This window comes from Anas acuta, chromosome 14, assembly GCF_963932015.1.
Source record: "Anas acuta chromosome 14, bAnaAcu1.1, whole genome shotgun sequence".
In the NCBI taxonomy this organism is placed as follows: domain Eukaryota; kingdom Metazoa; phylum Chordata; class Aves; order Anseriformes; family Anatidae; genus Anas; species Anas acuta.
The window spans coordinates 1,699,217-1,721,277 of NC_088992.1; the positions used below are offsets into that span (position 1 = coordinate 1,699,217).

Here is a 22,061-nt window from a genome sequence, read left to right on the forward strand (position 1 = left end):
GAGCCTCCTCCGCCACCGGCCCCCCAGGCGGAGCGAGGCCGCCCTGTGCTGGGAGGAGGCTGCCCGCTGCCCCTCGGCTTCAGGCACCTGCGGCCGCTCCCGCTGAGGTGACCGAGCCGCCCCGCCCGCCTTCCTCCTCCTTCTCCTCCTCCTCCTCCTCAGCCCGGCCCCGCTGTCTCCTCCCCGCGGGGCGGTGCTGGGCTGCGGGCACCGCCCGGCTCCGAGGCCCCGGCGCCAGGTGAGGGGCCCGGCCCCGAGGCTCCGGGGGGGTGGATTTTGGGTTTCTGGGACCCCGGCGCTCCGGGGTAGGCAGGAGGCAGCCCTCGAGCCTTCCCCGGGTCGGTGGGGACCCCCCTCAGCCCGCTCCGCAGGCAGCGCACACGCTGTGTTGGTTTGTTCCTCTTCCAGCTTTCTAAAATGATCATTTTTGGTTCAGTCTCAGCGAGCTTTGGCTAGCAGGCACCCCGCAGGGGCAGCTCTGTGGTGCCCAAAAACCCTTCCTTGTGCTGCTGGCTCACCTGTGAATCCTTTGGGTCAACGTCTCTGACTGAAAATAAGTCAACACTTTGAAATATGTTCATTTTTTTATGATGCTATTTACCGTATCTATTCTCTACGTTTATCTTTTATCGTATCCGCACCACACACGTGTCCACGTGCCAAAACCTTCACAGCATGCCCGCACCTCTGTGTGCATCCGAGGGGAGACACCCCCTCTTTTCATAGAGAGCTGTCTAACTGTGCTGCCGTATCAATTACTTCTGCTAAAGCACTTCTTTTAACATAATTATTGTTCTCAATTCTACCGTTAAAAAACCTCAGACAAATGTCTTTTCCCCAGGGGAAGGAGTAGGACTGAAGACCTGCTGGAGAGATGACGTTCAGCCTGCAAACTTGTTTTCTCCTCGGCTGAGTGTTGCAATTGAGCTCCCGAAATTGATTCCTGAATGACTGAACGGTTTGTCTAGGAAAACAGCAAGAGCGACTGAGCGTGGAATGAGCGGAGTCGGTGTGGCATGAAGACAGATAAAAGTAACTGCACAAGGATGGAGGAGAAAAACAGAAAGGAGGAAAACAGAAAGTAGGTTTTTGTTTTCACCGTCCTGGGGCTTGAATAAAATGGAGCATCAGCCGGTGCTAAAGTCTCCATTTTGAAGGCAATTCAAGGTGCAGTGATCTCCACGCAGCGAACCTCTCTCCTTTCCCATTGGGGCTGACCTCCTTTCTGCCTCTTCGCACCCATTACTGGTGCTGGAGGAGCCCCTTCCTGCAGATTGTTCAGTCTTTGCTTGGCAGCCTTCCTCCTGCTCGCTCCATCTTTGTGCAGGTCTCTGACAAGCTATTTTATCTCTCGCTAACAAGCTGGCATCGAGCCAGTTCCTCAAAATCATTTCGCTGCTCTAATGTTCTTTCACATAATAGCGTGTAATCTTCATGCTGATTGTAGCAATTCAGTATTTCCATGTGAATCGCACACCTTTTATTACTGCCTTTAGATGTGGCATATACAGTAACCTCGCCCTCTGCCGAGGGAGCTGCTAGTGCGTAGTGTTTTGGAGTATTAGCAATGCTTCCTAGCTTACGGCATCCCACAGTTCTGCCTTGCCTACTGTAGAGAGCTAATCGTGAGCAAGCATCCAAAAATTAATTGCTACGCTTTGGTTTCAATGTTGATTTCTTTTCCTTACTGGAATCTGTTGCAGGCATAAGAAAACCTCAGCAGTCCACGATTGCTGCATTGCAAACTTTCAGCCGTACCCTAGGATTATGGCTCATGTCTGCAAATGAGCAAGAGGAGGATGGAAAATAATTCAGAAGAATAGGCTTTTGTGTAAAGCATTTTCTTATGTTACAAATATTTCAGGAGGAGTTGCTCCTGTTGCTTGAGTTGGCTCCAGCACGGCAGGCTCTGTCCTAGGGCTGGCTGTTACGCAGGGGACTGCACGGCCCCGGCAGGATTTCTGTGGGTGCTTGTGGGGAGGTGCTGGGTACTGTGCTTGTGCGGACAGCCCTGAGGAAGGCGTCAGCTCCCTGCACCCCTGTATCCCTTGGGACCCATGAGGGTGCTGCCAGCTCCCCCTGTTTTATCCCCACCCCGAGAGGTTTCCTGCAGAGAGGCCTCCGTGCCCCAGGAAGCCTCTTGCTGTGGCTGAGGTCCCACCACCTCTCTGTGGCCCAGAGTAGGGCTGTTACTGGGGCTGTTCCCCCCTGCAGATCCTGGCATTCTGGCCCCAAAGTGAGAAGGCACGGCCCCAGGAGGCTATGAAGAGGAAGAGGGATGTCTACGAGTGTGTCTCGTGCCGTGCCGAGCACGAACTGGTTCCTCTCGTTTAAGCGCCTTGTTGCGAGGAGCTCCTTCTCCAGGTAATTTTCCAGTGACTCATCCAAGCACCTGCCCCGTGCACGCTCTCCTCGTTCTTTGTGGGCAGGCTGTGCCGTGTGGCTGTGCTCCTTTTCACAGTCTCAGTCAGTGGGCGTGAGGTCTCTTTCCCAATTTCCCTCTCTCCATCCTTTTTGCCAGTGCTGTCCCTTATCTGCCGCTGTCTTTTGGCTGCCCACCTTTCAGGCTGAGTGCCAAGTCCGGGGGATCAGATCCCAGTGAGCTTCTCTTGTTTTACTCAGGGCTGGTCATCCTCTGAGCAGACTGTGCAGCAGAAATTAAGCATTTTGAATGAATTGTATTAATTTACATAATAAATGAGTTTAGAGCATCATGGGCATTATGCTTATCAGTCATCTGGAATTTCCAGCCTTAAAAAAAACATGAGAAGTTTTACCTTCTTTTCTGTGTCACCAAAAACTTATAAAGCAAATATTTTGTGTGGGGCTATTTACGGAATGCTGTGGGCTGCTTCTTAGGAGATTTCAAGCCAACTGTTACATGTCTTGATATTTCTAATTTACTGGCTGGGACAAAAACAACGTACAGAAACCCACGATTAAATCAATTTACTGCTACTTTTTTTAAACACAAATATTGCAGCTTGCTCATTCTGTGTCATAAGCCTTAGAGAGCTGGCCTCTATTTTGCACTGAGAAGTGTTGCCTTTCCCAGGAATAAATTTCACAAACTTTCAAGCTATTGGCATGACAATGTAGTAAATTGCGCAGAGAGGCTGGGGTGTTTTGGCACCCTGTCAGGGGAGGAAGGTAAAGGTTACATGGCTGCAATTAGTCACAGCATGCAAACCTGGGAAATAAAGTGGGAGATCAAGCAAAGCATCCAGTGTTCAGTCCCTGGAGGTGCTCAAGGCCAGGCTGGATGGGGCTTTGAGCAACCTGGTCTGGTGGGAGGTGGAATTAGACGGGCTTTTAGGGCCCTTCCAACCCAAACCATTCTGTGTTTCTGTGATTCAGAGCAAAGTTTTTTCTATTGACACTTCAAAACTGAACGAGGTGGTATCCTAGGCCCTGCTCCTTCCCATGTGGCAGGGCTAGAAGGAAAAGGAGGCGCCACACTGGAAACAAAAGAGGAAGAAAAAGGGAATATATGGGGATAGTCTCGGCTGGATGGCGTGCTGCTGCTGTGCAGGCAGGTGGGGCTTAGGTGGCATTGACTGTGGGTGGGATTTGTCCCCCAAGGCAAGCTTATTTTCCTCTGAAATGAAAGCAGAGCTCCCAGGACAAACAGAATGACAAAGCTCACGATTTTTCAGTTTCTTTGTTGATATTTTCATGTGAAACAAAGAGCATGCATTGTGAAGGGAAATAGCTCTTCCTTTGTTCCTTGGCAAAATGCAGCAACCTTCAATATATAAACAATTGAGCAAAAAGTCTGCGAAGGGGTGGAAAGGGGGAGCGGGAAGAGATGATTATTTGCAGATAAAAGGTATTTTCAGACGAATGAGCAAAGTTCAGCTGTAACTCTAAGACCTCAGTAACCACTTCAAAGGCTCTTTCTCAACAGCAGCCGTTCAAATGCAGCCTTCTGTGCATCTCAGGGTTTGTGTTTATGAAATACTGCTTGTTCCATGCAGATGGTGAAAGGACCCATCCCAAACATCCCCTGTTTTTCAGGTGGTGCCTGTGAACTTGATGGGATCCTGACAGGGTAACGCAAACCTGGCATGAGGTGCAGCGTGGTAATACTGCCCTTCGGCATTAGGAAGCAGGGAAAGTTGGGGTCATTTCCAGCCATTTCTGGGGAAATGGACCTACAGCTCCTGTTGACTTTACTTCAGCTGAGAAAGACAGTACTTCTGTAGGAAATCCTGGTAAGTCCCATGCATTGTCAGTACAGCCAATGAACGTTTAATGAAGTTCTTGGTGGTTGTGCTGCTAGAAGAGTAACTGTGAAACCGTTTGATTTCTAAAATTACCCAGGAGGATGTAATTCAAAATAGTTACCAAAAAGCTACTTCCTCTGGCCTGTGTTGAGAAATGTGAAAGGGTTTGTTTATCTGCACCACCTGGGTCTGAAGATCAAGGATTTTCCTCAGCCCTGAAGGACGCAGCCATCTTCAGAAGGCCTTGGACTTGCTACAGTATTCGTGTGGCAGGAGGATGATCGGTCACTCAGGGAGGCTGCACGTGAAGTAAAAAGGTCTGTGACAGCACCTATTTAACTCCACTTTCGTTGTTTGCACCCAGGTCACCACGTGAAGAACAGCAGCAGCTACTGATCTCCCCACAGCCAGAACTGTGCTGCTGCCGTGCCAGCGGTCACGCAGCGAGGGGCATCTTCCTTCCCTCTCCCTGGTGCAGAGGTGCCAGGGATGCTTTCGTGCCTCTCTGGTCCATTGCATGCTCTGCCTGGGTTCCTCGCTCTGCCCGTAGACAATTCCCAGTCCAACCTAAATTCACCCTGCATTTAGCAGGTACAAATATTCCCCTGAGTTTAGAACCCTTGCAGGAGCACCCAGCTCCACTGCGATATACCTTGAATTCCTGAGTCATTAGGAACAATTTGCATAACAACGGATGTCCTAGCAGTTAAAGGAGCCACTAAAAACTAAAAATTCTCTTGAGACCGTTTTTATGCACCTGGAGCTTTTGAAATTGTTGGAATAACAAGGTGTTTAAAAATAACTCCAAGCTTTTACACCGTGCTTGCCTCTGGCAGAGATCTGCCCTATGCTGGTGGCTTGCTAGCAGACAAAGGCAGGGAGGACTGCAGGTACCAGCACCACAGCCCAACCTGAGAGCCAAGCAGCAGCGGGGCTGTCCCCTGATCTGTTGCAAGGTCTTGGAGTTTCCTTTATGCCTTGAATTCTTGCATCTGGTGTTCAGCAGTGCCCTCTTTAGAGAAGCACAGCATTTTTGCAACTTGTCTTTAACTAGAACAAGGGTATGGATTAGTAGAATTGATTTAGATGTATGCATTCTACTAAGGAAGGACAAAAAAAAAAAAAACCACAGCGTTTCTTAACTGCACCAGATTTATCATATCTCAGAAAGCAGATCACTTGGATAACACATCCTCAGCAATGCTTTGAAATTGCTTCAAGGGAGAAAACAGCCTCTTCCTAATCTACTATTCCTCTAAGTGCTTGCGTTTGGTGACCCTTGCCCTCTCCCTTCAGCTATGTGCATCTAATTTTCATATCCTGTTTTACTCTTCCAGCATAAGCACACTCCCCTTCGGGGCTGAACAGCGCTTCCCAGAGCTCCTGCAGCATGATTTAGGTGGATGCTGAGGAGCCTGGGGAAGATGTAGGGAAATAACATGATCTTGCACACCTGCTGTAACGCCACAACTCAGTGCCTGCTAGGGCAGTGTGGTCTCATTTATTTATATTGTGGTGGGAGCAAGAGACCTTTGGAAAGATTGTAAATAGCTGGTAAGGGAGAAGATGGGAGTTAATATGGAGCGTGGGTCATAGAGTATTATAACGAAGCATAAGTTCTGTTTTAATTTGTTTGCTGAGGTTTGGTTGTCTTTGAATGCTTTGTCCTGCTTTAGGGCACTGCAGGGACTGTGTTTTTGTGGGTGATGAATGGAAAGGAGCTGGGATGTTGTTTATCTTTCCCTTGCCTTCTCTTGCCAAAAACATTGAAATCTGGCAAACCTTTTGAAAGTAATTGGTAAAAGGGCCTTAAGCAAGGTTGCTCACTGTTCCCTAATAATCGGGGTGCTGCTTGAAGCTCTGACTATATCATAATCAAGTAACGGCTGCATTTGTGGCCTTTGTGCAGGATGCTGGAACTCCTGCTGCAGGTGACCTGTATAGATGAGGAGAAATCCTGCAGACAGAGCTGTGCAGGTGAGGTCTCCCTCGTTGGGTCCCTGAGAGGCGGTTACATCCCTTCACCGCTGCTTCCCTCAGTGCTGCGGAGCCTCCTGTGCCCCCCAGGGCTACGCTCTGGTAAGGGCATGGGGGCTGAGCTGGTGGAAAGGGTGAGGAAAGCCTAGGGCCAAACCAGGAGAGCAGACGGGTGAAGGTCTGGTGTCGTGCCCAGCTGCGTGACAGCGAACTTGTGGTGCCGATCAGCTGCTCCCTGGTAGGAGCACTGCACCAGAGGGCACCAGAAAGCAAGAAAAACGCTGCTCTGTGCTAACGGCTTGTGCAGCACCAATGGCCCCGTGGCTTACAAAGGTGAGGGTGCTGGAGCTGGCTTTGTGCTTCCTGCTGGAAGGAGCGACGAGGGAAGCCTGGCAGCCCTCAGGTTTGACTTCACCTTCCTGTACCCAGCGAAACGGCTGCGAGCTCCCAGCCCAGAGCTGAGCTGCTCCAAGCCCAGAGCTCCCAGCCCAGGACTGAAGCTCGGGCATTGCCCCAGTGGGTGACCCCTTCCTGTGGGGCTGTGGTGTGGGGGGCACCTGGGGCCTTCTGGAGGGCTTGGGTGTGCCCTGAGCCTGGGCAGTGCACACATGTGCGTGTAATATTGGTGTGTGTGTGTGTCACATCTGTGTGCGTTACACACCCGTGTGTGTGTCACCCCTGTGTGCCACAGCCGTGCCCACCGTCTGTACCCCTCAGGGCTCCTCCAGCCCCTTCCCCTGGCTGCCCCCCACTGCCAGGAGCCGCCGTCTCGTCCCCTTCCCCTCACGGGGAAGCTCCGCGGCCCGGCCCCGGTCCCCGCTGTGGAGGCTCGGGGCTCTCCCGGGCCTGCCCGAGCCCCGAGCCCCGGCCCCGCGGTACCCGCCGGTGTCCGTGAGGGGGCGGCGGCGGCTCCACGGAGGCTCCCCCCGGTCCCTCCCCGCGTCCCCCCCGGTTCCCCCCGGCCCCGTCCCGCCCCGTCCCGCCCCGGCCGGCTGCGGGGCGTGCCCGGCGGTGGCCATATTGGAGCCATTCCGCCGCCAACACCCGCGGCGGACACAGCCCCGGCCATGGCCGCCACCGAGCTGGAGCGCTTCGCGGTGAGCACTGAGGGGCTGGGGGGGACCGGGGGGGACCGGGGGGGATCGAGGGGGTCCAGCCCGGCCCTGGCTGCCCTCCGGCAGGGTTTGGGCTCCCCCGGTGCTGCGGCTCCTTGCTGCCGGCCGCTGCCCCTGCTCTGCCCGAGCCCTGCTGGGTGCTGAAGTTTCCAGCTCCAGGCTGGGTGTGCGGGGCTGTAGGCGATGTGGGACCCGCAGAGAGGAAAGTTGGCTGTGGGTATGGGGCTGGGGGAGCCGCTGCTGCCAGCCCCCGGGTTTGGGGGATGGAGGTGAGCTCAGCAGCAAAAGGTGGGGGCACCACAGCTGCCCCCCAGTGCAGCCCTTGCTGTGTCCTGTGTCACACTACTGGGAGCCTGCTGGGCTCTACTGGTGCCTGCTCGGGTTTTCTGGGGTGCTGCCAGAGCCTAAATGTTGCCCAGCCTGGGAGAAAATGGGATTGAGTCTTGGGTTCGTTGGTGTGGGTACCTCACCGCCTGGTGTGCTTACGTCAATGCTCTGTCACTTTTTTTTTTTTTAACTAAAAGTTCCCGAAGATGCTTGGCTCCCATCTGAGCACCGAAGTGAAATGGCTGCACTCCAGCGTGAATTCGGTGCCCGGCTCCATTAGGAGAAAATCTGCTTACTTTGTGCAGGGAGCGAGGGTGGCTTTACGGGGATCTGCAGGCTGAGCGCCTCGCTGTTGAGCTCTGCCTTTGGACGTGGTTGCTGCTCTGCCCTGAACCTCGGGCCTGGCAGGAGCAAGGAGAGCAGCATCCTGATCCCATTTGATGTAGGGCAGAGGGCTGTCCCAGCCGCTCTCTTTCCTTCATCCTCCGTGCACGTCTCTGCGCTGCTGCTGCTCCCCCAGCAGAGTGGTGGAGGCCTCGGGATGAAGGTGTTCCGAGCTGTTTGTTCTGTAGGGCTTACAGCTTTCGTGGTGTCACTTCATGGTGCTGTGCCTCTGAGCGTAAAGTCTGAATGGGAATGGTTTGCTACTGCCAAGAACCGATGATAAATTCATTTATTTTTACCAGCTGTTTGTATCTGCAGTGGGAAATAATGTTGAAAAAGCCTCCGCAGGAGGTTTCTGGTGTACAGTAATTCAGGCTATTCAGATTGGTGAAGCTATTTTAAGTGTCCAGCTGACACTGACATCCTGGAATGTAGTGACCCTTAGGTTTGGATAATGTGTTTTGAAAGCTCCCCAGATGCGTGCTGCCCTTGTACAGTCCTCCAGAATGCCTCTGTCTCCAGCACAATCAAGTTCCCTTGAAGTGCTGCTGTTGGAAACGACCAACAAAAGCAAATGAAAGGAAGCTCGCCTATAGAAAGCTGCCTCAGAGGCAGCAGAATCGCGCCAGCGGTGCTCAAGCCAGCCTTTGTTTCTGTGAATGTCCTGCTTGTGAGGGAGGTCGGCTCCGGCCCCTGGAGGCTGAAGTTTTCTGCTGGTCTGCCCCAGGAACGTGACTCACCTTTGCCGTGGTCAGGGCTGGGTCTGCAGGCATCAGTTCTGCATACCCGGGTGTCTTCCTTGCAGCCTCCTCATCACACTCCGACTCACCAACAGCCCCCTTTAAACAGCAAGTAATGACTTTGTGTAATCTGGGCTGTGGGTGAGAGTTTGGGTTAGTTATGAAACACTTCATGTATCATCAAGCTCAGACCTTCTCCGTTGCCTCTTCTGAACAGAACCAGGCTAGCAGAGGCAGGGACAAGCAGCTGGCCTCAGCCTCCACGTTGGGCTGAGGATCAAGGTGATGCTGTACGTTTTGAAGATGTCACAGCTGACTGGTGTGCAGGCTGTGGCTTTGTGCGTGGACGAGGGCTCTGTGACCATCAATGCCCGGTGAGGAGGGCCCGGGATGTGCACACAGCCGTGTGCGAGCTGTGGTCACGGTGCGGGTGCGTTCCTGCCACCCCGAGGTTCCTTCACGTTAGCTCTCGGTCGCTGAGCTTTTAGTGGCCGCCTTACTGAGAAGTGTTAATTCATAGTAGGTCTTGTCAGAAAAACCACTGCTCTGCACAGAGGAGAGATGAATAACGTCTTCCTCACCGGAAAGACAGTGAGATTTGTTCCTTGCAGCAGGCTGCCAGGCGGCTCGGGGTCTGTTTGGCAGCTACGTGTGAGCGTTACCTGCTGGAGAAGCCGATTTACACCCCTGCCTCGTGTCCTGCCCTGACTTTGTGGAGGGAGGGGAAGCTCTGAGCTGCTCAAGTCGTGAGAAACTTCATGCAATTCTGCTGCTGTTTGCTGTGAGCTCCTGGTTTCTCTTTCTGACTGCAAGGCTTAAACCCCTCCGGTGCGTGAGGGGTCAGCGTTAGGTGAAGGACTGTGAGGAGCGGGCTGAGGACAGCTCTGTGTGCTGTGCCAGGGTGGTTGCCAGAAGCCTTGTGGCTGCTGGCCCTAACCCTAGGCGTACATCTTCCTTTAATCAAGCTCTAGAGGGAAATGCTTCCATGACTCAGTTCCAGTGGAAACTGGGGTTTGCTTGGATTTGGGTATTCCTCCCTCCTTGCTTTTTGCCCAGCCGGTGGCACCGTTTGGAAGTTCCAGAGTTAAATTTCCTGTGTACATTTGTTTATTTTCTTCCCCTCGGTTATTTTACCTTTAGCTTTCTGAAGGGTTTTCCCTGGGAAAAATCCAGGTGCTCCCCCATGCAGCGCTGAACAGAAGCGACAGATTTTTCCCCGAGCTGCTGACGTGCGCCAGGAAGCGAGCCCAGCGGGAGCAGCCCTCTCCCTCCGTGCCCTGGCCAGCTCCTCTGCCTGCAGCGTGAGCTTTTTTTGGGAAGGAGGGATGGGGAAACGGGCTTCCATTGGAGCAGGCGAATTGGTGGTTGCCTCTCCAATCCCTGCAGTCCCTCCCCGGGAGGCTCGCCTGTGCTTCTGCAGGAAGCCAGCCCCGACTGCTGAGACCGCAGGCCCAATTAGCTCAACCACAGCCCGCTGCAGCTGAACGCTTATTCTGAGGCTATGCGCTGGGAACAAATGTTGCCCAGAAAGAGATTTTTATAGTTTTTCCTTCCCCGCTGTGGCGAATCCAGAGCATCCCTTCCTCTTGCAGAAGAGATGCAACATGTTGTTCTGCGTGGGAGCTGCTCGGAGCCGCTCGTAATCGCAGCGAGCGCCGAGGCAGTGGGTGGAAGGACGTGAGCTGGCAAATGCTGGGGCTGTGCGTGCCCTCTGCGTCGGCAAAACAAACGAAAGCCCGAAAGAATAACTCTTTCAGGAGGCCGGCACGGCGTCAGGACTCGGCGTCAGTGCTGTGGTGGCAGCTGTCAGCCAGTCCCCAGCGCCGCTGGAAGGCCACAAGCTGCCTAAATATTATCTTCTGTAGGAGAATGCCAGCGCTGTCGCCAGCTGCGGGGAGGGACGCAGCCCCGTCTCCGAGTGCCCCCGCTGTCCCCGCTCGGCTCGAGGCACCAGAGGCAGCGCCCGGTGCCCTCGGTGGCTGCCCTGCTCCTCGTGCTCCTCTCCTTCCCGTGCTGCTTTGGCTCGGAGGCTGGGAGGGGAAGGAGTGGCGTGATGCTGCCGTGGCCTCTCCCGGGTTGTGCAAGAAGCGGAGGAATTTGGGAGGCCACGGGAAGAAGTGCAGGGTGGGGGTGTGCTCAGGAGATTAGCTTGGGTTACCAGCACCTGTCCTCAGCACCTTGCAGGCTGCGGATGGGAGAAGCTGCCCTGCTGGTTTCGGGTTAGCCGCAGTCCTCGGACGTGACCCTGTCCTGCCCCGAGCTGACGCCCATCTGCCTCTTCTTCGCTTCCCCCACGTACCTGGGGCTGCAGCGAGCTCCGAGGTTCGTACCTGAAGCTCGGCGCTCAAATATTCAGGGATTGTAAAAGTGCCGGAGGGGGACTCAAATATTCAGGGAACGTAAAAGTCCCACAGCAGCTCAAGGGAGAAAAATGATCCCGAAACCCAGGGCTCCTCGGTGGTGCTTTCCTTCCAGAGCCTCCCCCCGCTGCAGGCGGCCTTACCCCAGCTCATGGTGTTTGGGTGCCAAAGTGGAGCCAGGAGGGGAGTTGGCACTCCCTGGAGTGGTGTGATGAGGGGATTTTGGGTGCTCCCCAGGTACCTCCCTGCTCAGCGCCCTTGGCCTGCGGCTGGCCGGGCCGTGGGGTCGGGGGTTTGGAGGCAGCGCTCTGTTTAGATGTGCGGATTCCTCTGTGAAGCCAAGAAGCGTCCGTCTCCCACACACGAGGAATTCCTGAGATGTCAGATGGCTCGAGAGAGGTTCCCATGGAGCGCCCTGCCTCAGCCCAGCGCGCAGCTCTGGCTCCCTGTGCCTCGCACAGCCTGGGGAGCGGATCGCAGCGGGGAGCATGAGGTGAGAGTGCCCGCGCTGGATCCCTGCAGGGGGTTTGGGGCCGCCGCCATCCTCCCTGGCTGCTGCCTGAGGTGCTGCCCCAAGCCTGTGCCACCTCCGCGTTATGAGCGTGAGGAAACAGCTCCAGGAATGTCTCCAGGGTCCCTGGGAGGCGAGGAGCCAGTGGGTTCCTGCCAGGGCCAGGACCCATGGGGCAGGCTGCGCCGTGCAGGAGCACTCTCCTTCCTTCCCCTGCCTCTGCAGCTCCTGCTGGGGAACGCAGGTTATGCTGTGGTTTCACAGAGACTGCGTAGCCCCTTCAGCCTGCCTTTTCCCACGTGCCTTTTTCAGGTAGAGGTTTTATTTTATTTTATTTTATTTTCCCATGGCCTCGAGTCTTCAGGCTGAAGCTGCTCTGTGCTAACGCACCGGGAAGCTTCCCGGAGGCTGCGTTAATCGGGTACCTGGCAGGTGGCTTGATAACGTGGTGGCTGTGGTTTAACTCAGAGCTGTGTGCCCGGGGGATGTAAAACTTCTCCTCCTGCTGTTGTCCAGGCAGTGTCCCGAGGAGACTTGTCCAGGGGCTGGGAGCCCTGCTTGGGAGCTGCCGTGGGGTGGTTGCGTAAGGCAAGCAGGGGGGAAAAAGGAGACAGCGGTGACCCCAACTCCTGGGTTCCCATTAGAAGGTCTCTGTTCCCTTGTCTAAAAATATAAAGAATAGTTTTTTATTTTTTTTGTGATCGGGCAATAAATTCTGGAAACGTATGTGGGAATTAGGCATGTTTACTCGCAGTGGTAACTAAAACAAATCATCGCGGGGGCTGATCGCCAGCACGGCCTGTTCAGCAGCTGGGCTGTTACACGGTGGGGATCCGGCCCCTTGTTAACACCCCCCAAAACGGCCCCAAACCTTTTCCATGGCACTTTGTAGGGACAGGTGCTCAATTCCTCTCTTGGCTTTGTCCCACATCTGTTTGTATTTCCCCTGGATGAACCAGGAAAGGTGCCCGCTCCTCTTCCTCATGGTGACAAGGAAACGAACGTGAGCTGGGAGCGCCGCTGGTGAGCACGGGGAAGTCTCCAGGTGGCTACGGAGATGGGGTTGGTCTGTCAGACCTGGCTGATTGAGGAGTTGCATGAAATCAGGAGCCTGAGCACGCTGTGACCAGATAACTTAGAAAAGCAAGGAGCTGGGGCAGCGTGCTGTGCTCCTGGCTGCTTGATTTGGGGGTCCTCTCCGAACAGCCCGGAGGAGAAGCTGGGTTTGTGTGCTGGACGCCGCTTGGCTTTGGGTGGCTCGGGGGGGCTGGAATTCTCAGGCTGCTGGAAAGCTGAACTTTCTCATCCTCTGAGGTCATTGGAGAGGAAATATCTCTCATTTTTCGTTCCACAGTCTCTGCCTTAACCAACTTTCCTCATTCTCGGAGGCTGTGTTCATGTTTGCAAAGCACCGTGCGCGTAATGCCCGCAAAGCCTCCTTGGCTCCTTCGTGAGCTCTCATCCAGGGCTTCTGCGACAGGGCAAAATGCAGGTTTCATCCTTCCTTAATTAAGAAAGCCCTCCCAATAAATTAATTACTCCACAGGTGTTTTAGGAAAATGGTTAAAAAACAGACTATGGGAAGGAAACACGTGGAATTTTGCTTTTAGTAGAAAAAACTGGAGAGGAGTTTCAGCCAGAAGCAGTCAGTTTGTTTGCAGGGAATTCCATCGATGTTGCCTTCACAGGTTGTGGCTGTGTCATCTCGGATGCTGCTGTGTAAGGGAGAACGAGGAGCTGTGTGCTGCCTTCACACCCAGCGCTGGAAGACGGAGCTGGTGTGTTCAGCCCGTGCCAAGTCGTGTGGCTCTGGAGGACTTTGGTTTTGCTTCTGGAAGGCAGGCAGGCTGCTGAGGCTGAGGTGAGGCTGAAGGCAGTGCCTGCAGCTGGGCTGGCTGCTCACAGGTGCTGGAGGGAGCCCCATTACCTGGCTGCTGCCATCAGGATGAGGTGTTCCTAGAAATCGAGACTCCATCCTGGCACCGGGAGCTTGGATACAGAGAAGGAGTCAAGGAGCTTGCCCGAGGAGTGCTTTCCTCAGGAGGAATTTTGCTTTCTGCTTTGACTTCCTGACTGCCTTCCCGTGGGTAGGTGAGCACAGCGTGTTCAGCACGCTGCCCTTCTCCATGCACAGCGGTGCCTGTGTTGTCCTGCAGCCAGCTTGGGACACACGGGGTATTTGAAACACTGGCACTGCTCCGGGGCTCGTTTTGTTTCCTCCAGGATGCCGAGCACTGCTGCCCACGCTGCCCTCTGGGCTCCTGCATCTCCCTCGAGAACGGGACCAAAAGCTTGCAAGGAAAACATCTCCTCGGGCAGGGTAACCTTGAGTTAGCCCTGAGAGGAAAACCTCAGATTTTGAGTCTCCAGCCTCTGTGCTGTTTTATGGGGCACGTCTTGGTGGTGGCTCCATATCTGGGTTCTCCAGCGAGGTTTTCACCCGCCTGGAGTGCAGCTGGGAGCACGAATAAAGGCTCGAGTGTCTGGGAAAATTCCTGGCATTCCTAGCGGAGCGGTTTAAAGGGGGGCTGGCGATTGTTTTCGTCAGCAGGAGCTTTTCGCTGGGGGACTGCACTGAACTGGAGCTCCTGGTTGTGAGCACACAGCAGCTGGAGGGGCCTGCCCGCAGCCCTGTGGGTGTGCTGTGGTGTGCAAGGCGTTGGGAAAGAGCAGCATGTGAAGGGCCCTGGGGTTCCCCTGCCACCGACGGAGTGTCAGGCATCAGTGTCATGGCTTAGGATTCTGTAGGGCTGCCACGGTGAGGAAAATGCTCTTGCCCTCCCCGCACAGACCCAGCGAAGGCAGAGCTGCACACCCATCTGAGGTTGGGCCAGCAGGATGGACTGGAGTGGAAGGTAGTGGAGAAACTCAGCCACCGCCGGCTGCCACTGTCAGAAAGGTGGTAAACCAGCATAATAAATCATCATAATAAATCAGCATCACCCCTCATATCTAAACTTCTCGCCCTGTTTTTCTTCCCCCTCATTTCCCCAGCTGGTTACCAAGTGCTCCACAGTGAGGGTCTGGAATCTTAAGCACGTGCTTAAGACCAGCTGAGGGCTGTCAGGCTGGGGTCAGGTGCTTGCACTCAGCAAATCTGCCCAGGACTGGTGGTGTTGGTGTGCAGAGTTCACCGAAGAGGTGCCGAGCTCTCTGCTGATGAGCCGAGCTGCAGGTGTGCTCCCTTTCACCTTCAGGACCACGGACCAAGCTCACACTTGCTGCATGTGTAAGGCAGATGGTATTTAAGTGTGAGATCTATTCTGAATGCTGTAGAGAGCACCTGGGGCTGGGCTGGGATCTGCGGAAGGGGTGAGTGCCTCGCCGGGTGCTTTGCACTCATCCAGAAACCGGGCCGAGCCCCAGGGAGTGCCTGCTGGCACCGGGACGCGGGGTTTGGCTTCTGACACTGTTTGCCCAGAGGCCTGGAGGTGAGTGCTCGGTGACTCAGTTCACTCGTGGCATGTGGGTACAGCTGGGATTTGGCTAAATCCACACGTTTCACGCGCTGCTGTGCTGCTGCTCCTGGGCTGGGAAGCAAGGAGGTGCGGGGTTATTTTATTCCTCGGGGTGGGAGCCAGGAGTTGCACTCCGTTCAGGTGTTAGCTGGCAAACACTGCAGGTTGTAGTTTTCCCTCTTGGTTTTACGGAGCTGTTCGCAAGCTGCTCACACAGAGCCTGCTGTGGCAGGGGCGAGGATTTACAACTCCCTCGTGCCAAATTCGTACTTTAAAAAATAAATAGTTTTATCGCCACTCGTGATTGTGGTGCTCACTTACGCTTTGGCTCATAAATGTGCCTTTACCTGCGCCCTTCAGGAGGTCAGAGCCCTGGGGGCTGTCACAGGCAGCAAACACGAGCGCATGGTCACCAAAGAACACTTCTTGTTGAGGTTAATTCAGGAGTGATGCTTCTTATTTAAAAAAAAAAAAAGATTTTATTTCTTAAACAGCCAATTTCAGCAAGGTCTTTCGTGCCCAAGTTTCAGCCTGCTCGTGCTGCTCCTGGCAGGAGAGCAAGGAGAAGGAGGGCAGCGCATCCACCAGCAGTCAGCGTCTCCAGGAGGACGGCGTGCTGAGCGCGGAGCTGGTGGGCTGTGTGGGCAGCAGGAGAGCCGCTGTTCCCGGGAGCAGTCCTTGAAAAATGTAACAGTGCAGAATGAAACTGCTGCTAATTTGGAGGTGAAGCAGGAAAACTGTGATGGGGTTGATTTTTGTATTTCTGAAGCGTTGTTGGCATGTTGGTGGCTGCTGCAGGCTGCGCCCCTGCTTGCGTTGCTTGAATCAGTGCCTCTTCCACGAAGAGCCTGGTTTGTACGTGATCACTGCACCGACACCTTGCAGGGCCGTGGATTTGGAATCGTGGCAATGGGGCTTTCTGGTTTCTCTGCTGCCTCCTCTCGCCTCCCTTGCATTGAGGGGTGGATAGATTGTGTTTGGGGATGTGGCTGGTGGCCAGCTGCCTGTGGCTGTGGGTAAAACCCTGGCAGCTCCCATCACGGGATCCCCTGGTGACCGGGAGGTGGTGTTCGGGGCTGCAGGGGCCGTTCCTGGTGGAAAACTGCGCTCAGAGCATCACGAGCCCTTAATTAACCACGCTGCAAAATGACCACGTGGGCTTCAGGGAAGCTCGGCTGCCTCTCGGTTGTCTGCAGCCCCAGGATGGGCTCTGCTGCCCGGTCAGAAGTGGGAGAGCGACTGTCCTGGCTGGGAGATGAGGCATCTGGAGCTCTTTGGAGGCTGCAGAGCCCAGTGTGAGCGGGGAGGGCAGGGCTGTGCCTCTGTGTGGCTCCTGCCAGGCTGTGCTGCGTAATTCTTGTGCCACGTATCCCTTGTGCCTGCTTCTGCCCTGGCCTCCTGCCCCTGCTGCGGGCAGGGGAGGTGAGCACACGGCTGGCCTGGCCCTCAGCAAACAGGGAGAAAGTTCCAGTGTAATTCTCAGCTTGTTTCAAAACACACCAAAACAATTCACACTGCTGCCTGACTGCTGCCCTCGTTATGGCAGCGTTCATGTTCTGGGTTGATTGCAGACGCCGAGCCTTGCAGGCTGGCTGCATCTGCTGGCAGGAATTCAGTTCTGAGCCTGACCTTGATGTTTTTATTAGCAGGTGAGCTGTGCCGGGCTGTCCTGGAGCAGGGCTGGGCGAGCAGGAGCTGCCCGAAGGGGCCGGTGGTCCCGTCCTGGTGCTGCAGGAGGGGGCTGTGGGTGGGCTCCGCTCTGCACCAGGTAGATGCAGCACACAGCTCTGCACAGAACTGCTCCTGTTCCCTGTGCTCGTGTGCTTCCTGGGTTGGATGGGAAGAGCAAACAGAGAGAACCTCTCCCGTTTTCTCTTCCTTACCCCATTACCCTGCAGTCGCTGCTGCCGTTGTTTGCCCTAGCGCAGCAGCAGCCTTGAGTGACAGCCGAGCTGCGGGCAGAGCACATGGGGTTTGGTTTTGGGATCGGCAGCACCTTGGACTCGATCCAGCTTGTCGCTGCCTACAGGAACCAAAGGAAGCCGTGCGTTTCAAGGTCACCGGCAGAAACCCTTCCCCAAGCTCTGGCTCGCTGGTGCGCTCACTTGGCGAGCCAGTGAGCCCCTTGGGGTAAGTGCACCCCTGTCCCACAGCAACAAAACACTGAAAAGAAGAGGAAAAGACGGCCTGTGCAAATATATTTGGGATCTCTCTGAAGCACGACCGAGTTTTTGGTGCCGCTGTGCCTTGCTGGAGCCTGCTTTAGGAGCTGGAGCGGCGCTGCCTGTTGCCTGGAAACCTTCCTGCAAGCCGCAGCACTCAGCACCAGCAGAGCAGCATCGTGGGCCTCCTTCCCAAAACGGCATCGCAGGCTCTGTGCTGGGCTCTGCTCCTGTTTGCTATCTGGAAGAAAAAGAAGCAAGGTGTCGTGGTCCAACTGCGTGATTTGCCTTGGAGCGAGCTGCTCGCTGTGGTGGCGCTCGGGGCAGAGCAGGGAGCTGGGTGCCTTGACCCAGAGGGGCAGAGCTGGGGGGTTCCTGGGCCTGGGGAGCCCTTCTCAAGTCACTGAGCGTTTGGCTGAGCCCTTGGCCACCTCGAAACCTCAGCTGACACACTCTCTGCCACAGGAAGCCTTGAAACGATCGCTGTTTCCGTGTAGTTACGAGCGCATCGATCCTGCCGGCACGGCGCAGGATCCTGCGGGAGGCCGCCCGCAGCTCGGCGCTGGCTGTCCAGGGAGTCCCGAGGGACAGAGCTGGGCTAAAACCCTCTGCCAGCTGGTAACAAGCGAAGCAGGAAGCCAGGGGGGTTGTGTGTCGGGCACAGGAGCTGCTTCGGCTGTTTACAAGTGGTTCTTGTGATTTAAACAGTTTGTTTAACAAAACCGAGAGATAAAGGAGGCTCTGACTCAAGATGAGGTGGAGAGGTTCCTGATTTGTTTGAGAGTCTCATTGCAGACCCAGGGAGATGCACATCGCTTATTAGGTCACTTTTGCTTTCCTCTTGAATTAATTTAAAGTCTGCCAGCCAGCCAGGGCTCTCCTCGGGACGTGCTCTGCAGCCCCGTGGTCCGGGGCTGGGTTTGGCAGGGACACGGAACAACTTGAGCCAAGTGAAGGACAGATACATCTTCTGTCCCCATCTTTTCCTGTCTGTGGGTGGTTAAGGTCCTTCTGCGGGGTGATTGTGGTTGGGGCATCCCCCGAAACCATCCCGGTGAAGCCCTGGGGACGCGTTTGGCTCCTGGTGAAACAGGAGTGAGCGGAGAGCAGCCTGAGCCGAGGTGGCCCAGCAGCCTGGTGGTGCCTGCCCCATCCCTGCAGCACCACAGCTGCGTTCTGACAGCCTTTGCCTTCTGCTCGATGGCTTTCTGCTGTTTGCTTGGGGTTTTTTTGGTTGGTGGTTGTTATTTGGGACTTTTGGAGCAGTGCATTGGAGTGGCATTGACTGCAGAACCCGTGTGGTTCCCTGGTACCTCTGTGCGCCTGGCGGGCCGTCCCTGGCTGGTCTCGCTGGGCACTGACCCTGGTTGTTTCTAAGCCAAGCTTCTCGTACAGGTGATCGGCTTCATCCCCCTCTGGGGGAGGGAGGAGACAGAAGGAGACACAAAGTGCGTGTGGGGGAGGCAGGAACAGGAACAGCAGAGCAGCAGTGGAAAACGGCGCGGTCACAGATGGCAGAGCCAGAGGGTTCCTCGGCCTGCGCCGAGCAAACAGAAGCACACGGCTTGGGGCAGCAGCGAAGGAAAAAGGATCAGGGAGTCAGGGGAAAGGCAGAGCTGGTCTGGCTGAATTCTGTGCTGCAGGACTTAAAATAAAAGGCGAGGAGGGGGGGGAGCAGCAGCAATAAAACGCAGTGGGGGCATTTCCCTCATTAACCACCCCCAGCTGCATGGAGCAGGGACTCGTGCTAATATTTACTTTGCTTTGTAGCCCGGTAGCGTGGCTCTTTCTCTCTGAGGCAATTCCCCAGTAAGAGCAGTGCTCTCCCCTCTCCTTTCTTTTGTTGGTGGCTGTCAGAGGGTTTGAGATAAAGCACAGGGTGCTGTGGGCAGTGTTGGGGTCTGGGCAGTGCCTCTGGGGTCTGGGCAGTGCCTCTTCCTTGGCCGTGGTGCTTCCCCTCGGGTCTCCGTCCCTGCAGCTCTGCTAATCTGTCTTTTTCTCCCTGCCAGAATGAAGAGAAGAGGAACCTTTCCCTGGGGGGCCATGTGGGCTTCGACAGCCTCCCGGATCAGCTGGTCAGCAAGTCCGTCACGCAGGGCTTCAGCTTCAACATCCTCTGCGTGGGTGAGCACAGCCCTGCGGGGACAGGGCTCAGCTGGTGGCCTCGGGAGGCTGGGCTGTGTTGGAGGAGCCCTGCTGGGACACAGCCTCGGCAGTGACTTAGGGAGAGGTTGGGGAAAGACTTTAACATCTCCTTTCTGCCTTCAGTGAGGGAAAGGGGCAGGAGGCATGTGGAGAGCTGGCCAGCTCTGCATCGCAGCGGGGCTGCCAGCACAGGCACAAAAAGAGGCAGGGAGGTGCAGGGGACGTGGCTGAGCCTCGTGGGTCAGACCAGAAGAGCTCCTGGAGGTGCTGAGGGTTGGTCTTTGCTGTCGGTGGCAATAGGAAGGGCTAAGGGAAGGCAGCACGTGGTGGTGTTCAGTCAATGCTGCCCTGGCAGCATGGTGGAGGCAGTCCCAGCCCCGCTGGCTAAAGGCAGAGCTTCTCAGAGGGCAGAGGAAGAGCTGCACAGCTGGCTTTGGTGTAGCTGCTGTGTGGAGGGAGGGGGAAAGGGCTGCAGCAGGACGGGGTTTAGTCCTTTGACACATTACCTGTGTGTGTTGGACCCCAGGATTAGGGGTGTGGAAGAACTGTGAGTGAGACTGGGGGCAGTCAAACCCAAAGCCTCAAAAAACTCTGCTAGAGCTGTGCTCTCCAGCTTCTGTGGTGCAAAGTCAGCATCGATGGAGGGGAAAAGTTGTGTGTTTGTTTGCTCTCTGGTCTTCAGTGGGGAGATGAGACCGCAGTGCTCCGTGTTGGCTTTGCATTAAGGCTGGGAGGCCTTCGAGACTGCAGCTGCCTTTGGACAATTGTCTGGTCACCTGCAGCTTGTTGCAACCTTTCCCAGTTCTGCTCTGTAATTAATCCTCCTCGAAGTACCCAGGAGCTGATAACTTCTCCTCCCTAGGCGAGACGGGCATTGGGAAGTCCACGCTGATGAACACCCTTTTCAACACCACGTTTGAGACGGAGGAAGCCAGCCACTATGAGAGCGCTGTTCGCCTGCGGCCGCGCACCTACGACCTGCAGGAGAGCAACGTGCACCTGAAGCTCACCATCGTGGATGCGGTTGGATTCGGGGACCAGATCAATAAAGACGAAAGGCAGGTCTCGTGCCATCTGCTTGGCATTTCTGGGCTCACCTCTGATGCTTAGGCACGAACTGTACCTGTTTGCAGTGCAGCAGGGGAGGTGTCTGTGTTTGTGTTAACGCAGCAGCTCCCTGCAGTGCCTCTGGCGCTGGGGACTGGGTGCAGAGCGAGCTGGGTGAGGAGCTAAAGGGACAGGGGAGCTTGCAGGAGGTGTTTCCAGCAGAGAACGATGTCTTCCAGGAGTGGGAGCAGTTAACAAGCTGTCCTCAGCACACGGCTGGGAATTATCTGTTCTGGCAAGGGTTGGTGGCTCTGGATCTGTCTTGTTTAATTACACAGACATCTTGTTCAGGCCCCAGGTAGAGGCTTTCTGGGACTCCAAGGTCTCTCCATGGTCATCTGGCATTGCTACAGCCAGATGGCTCAGCCCTGAGAGCTGTGCAGAGCCTGATGTGGGGATGTAGCTGTCTTTTCGTGCTCCACTGTCCTCAGACTTTGCAGTGCAGCCTCAGCAACCTTTGGATTATAAGGTCTGTGTGTAAGTGCCACTTCTCTTGTTATAAAGCTAAATTATTGGAGTCTTATAGCCATTTTAAATGGCATCATGATGTGTCTAGGAGAACTCCTGAAGTCTTCAGGCTGCTTCATTGTGAGCTGCAGTATCTGGGTTGCTAATGGTATGGTTTTAGTTACAGGCCGATCGTTGAGTACATTGATACGCAGTTTGAAAACTATTTGCAAGAAGAGCTGAAAATCCGCCGTTCCCTCTTCAACTACCACGACACGAGGATTCACGTCTGCCTGTACTTCATCACACCCACCGGGCACTCGCTCAAGTCCTTGGACCTGGTGACGATGAAGAAGCTGGATAGCAAGGTAACGAGCTGCGGGCTGCGCTGTCCGTTTCTGGAGGCGGGGGGATTTCTGCCAACATTAATTGTCATCTGGAAGGCTCTGCTCGAGTGCTGGACTCTTTCCTGCACGTTAGCTAAGCAGTTTTTAGGACTTTGGTAAAACTTAGCCTGGTGTTTGCTGAAGTCTTTTGTTTTCTCACCGGCTTTCTTGAAAAACAGCAGGTGGAAAACTGTTTTCAAGCAAGCTGGAGTGTCTGTCACTGGAATAACTTCACCCAGATCAATTCATTTTTATTAAAGCTATCAACTGCATCTCTAACTCCTCTTTAAAGGAGTATAGCTAAGGATGCATTCCAGCTCCTACGGTTGAATTATGGAAACTGCAGAGCCACCTCTGCTGTCCTGATGCTCTCTCTGGGGGAGAGGGGCTGGAAGCAGCCGGGCAGTGAGCTTCCCAAGGCAGTGGCTGTACAGAGGAGATGGGCTGAGGAGCAGCATCAGCTGTGCATGGTGGTGTGTGTGTGAGGGGCTGGAAGTGCCAAACGATCTGTTAGGAGATGAGAATATCTTATGGAATTATAAATGCGGAGAGAAACTCTCAAGGTCATCAGCGTCCTGGAAGTGGGTTGTGAGAGGGGCTGGCTGGGGTCATTCCTTTGTGCATAAATGATGTCTGGGGGCAGTGGGTTACTTAACTGGCTGCTGGTATGCCTGCAGCTCACAGGAGCTTTCTGACACAGTTCTGGTTGTCCTAGC

General features: G+C 55.0%; 1 protein-coding gene and 1 long non-coding RNA gene across 5 annotated transcripts in view; both read left to right on the plus strand.

The window, feature by feature from the left end:
• The first annotated feature begins 113 nt into the window (after positions 1-113).
• On the plus strand, positions 114-2,711 carry LOC137864162 (uncharacterized). Its single transcript, XR_011101346.1, has 3 exons — positions 114-238; positions 842-1,085; positions 2,215-2,711. It is a non-coding gene; the product is annotated as an uncharacterized lncRNA (long non-coding RNA).
• Positions 2,712-7,141: 4,430 nt separating this feature from the next.
• SEPTIN8 (septin 8) overlaps positions 7,142-22,061 on the plus strand; it is a 36,024-nt gene continuing 21,104 nt past the window's right edge. For 2 of the 4 annotated variants that reach the window (XM_068698008.1, XM_068698010.1), the window contains exons 1-3: positions 19,270-19,384; positions 20,268-20,463; positions 21,141-21,327. In XM_068698008.1, the coding sequence (XP_068554109.1) occupies positions 20,297-20,463; positions 21,141-21,327 (354 nt within the window). In that variant the 5' untranslated portion in view covers positions 19,270-19,384; positions 20,268-20,296. Of the gene's footprint in view, positions 7,301-19,269; positions 19,385-20,267; positions 20,464-21,140; positions 21,328-22,061 lie in introns of those variants that run through there. The other 2 variants (XM_068698009.1, XM_068698007.1) reach the window with 2 other exon arrangements.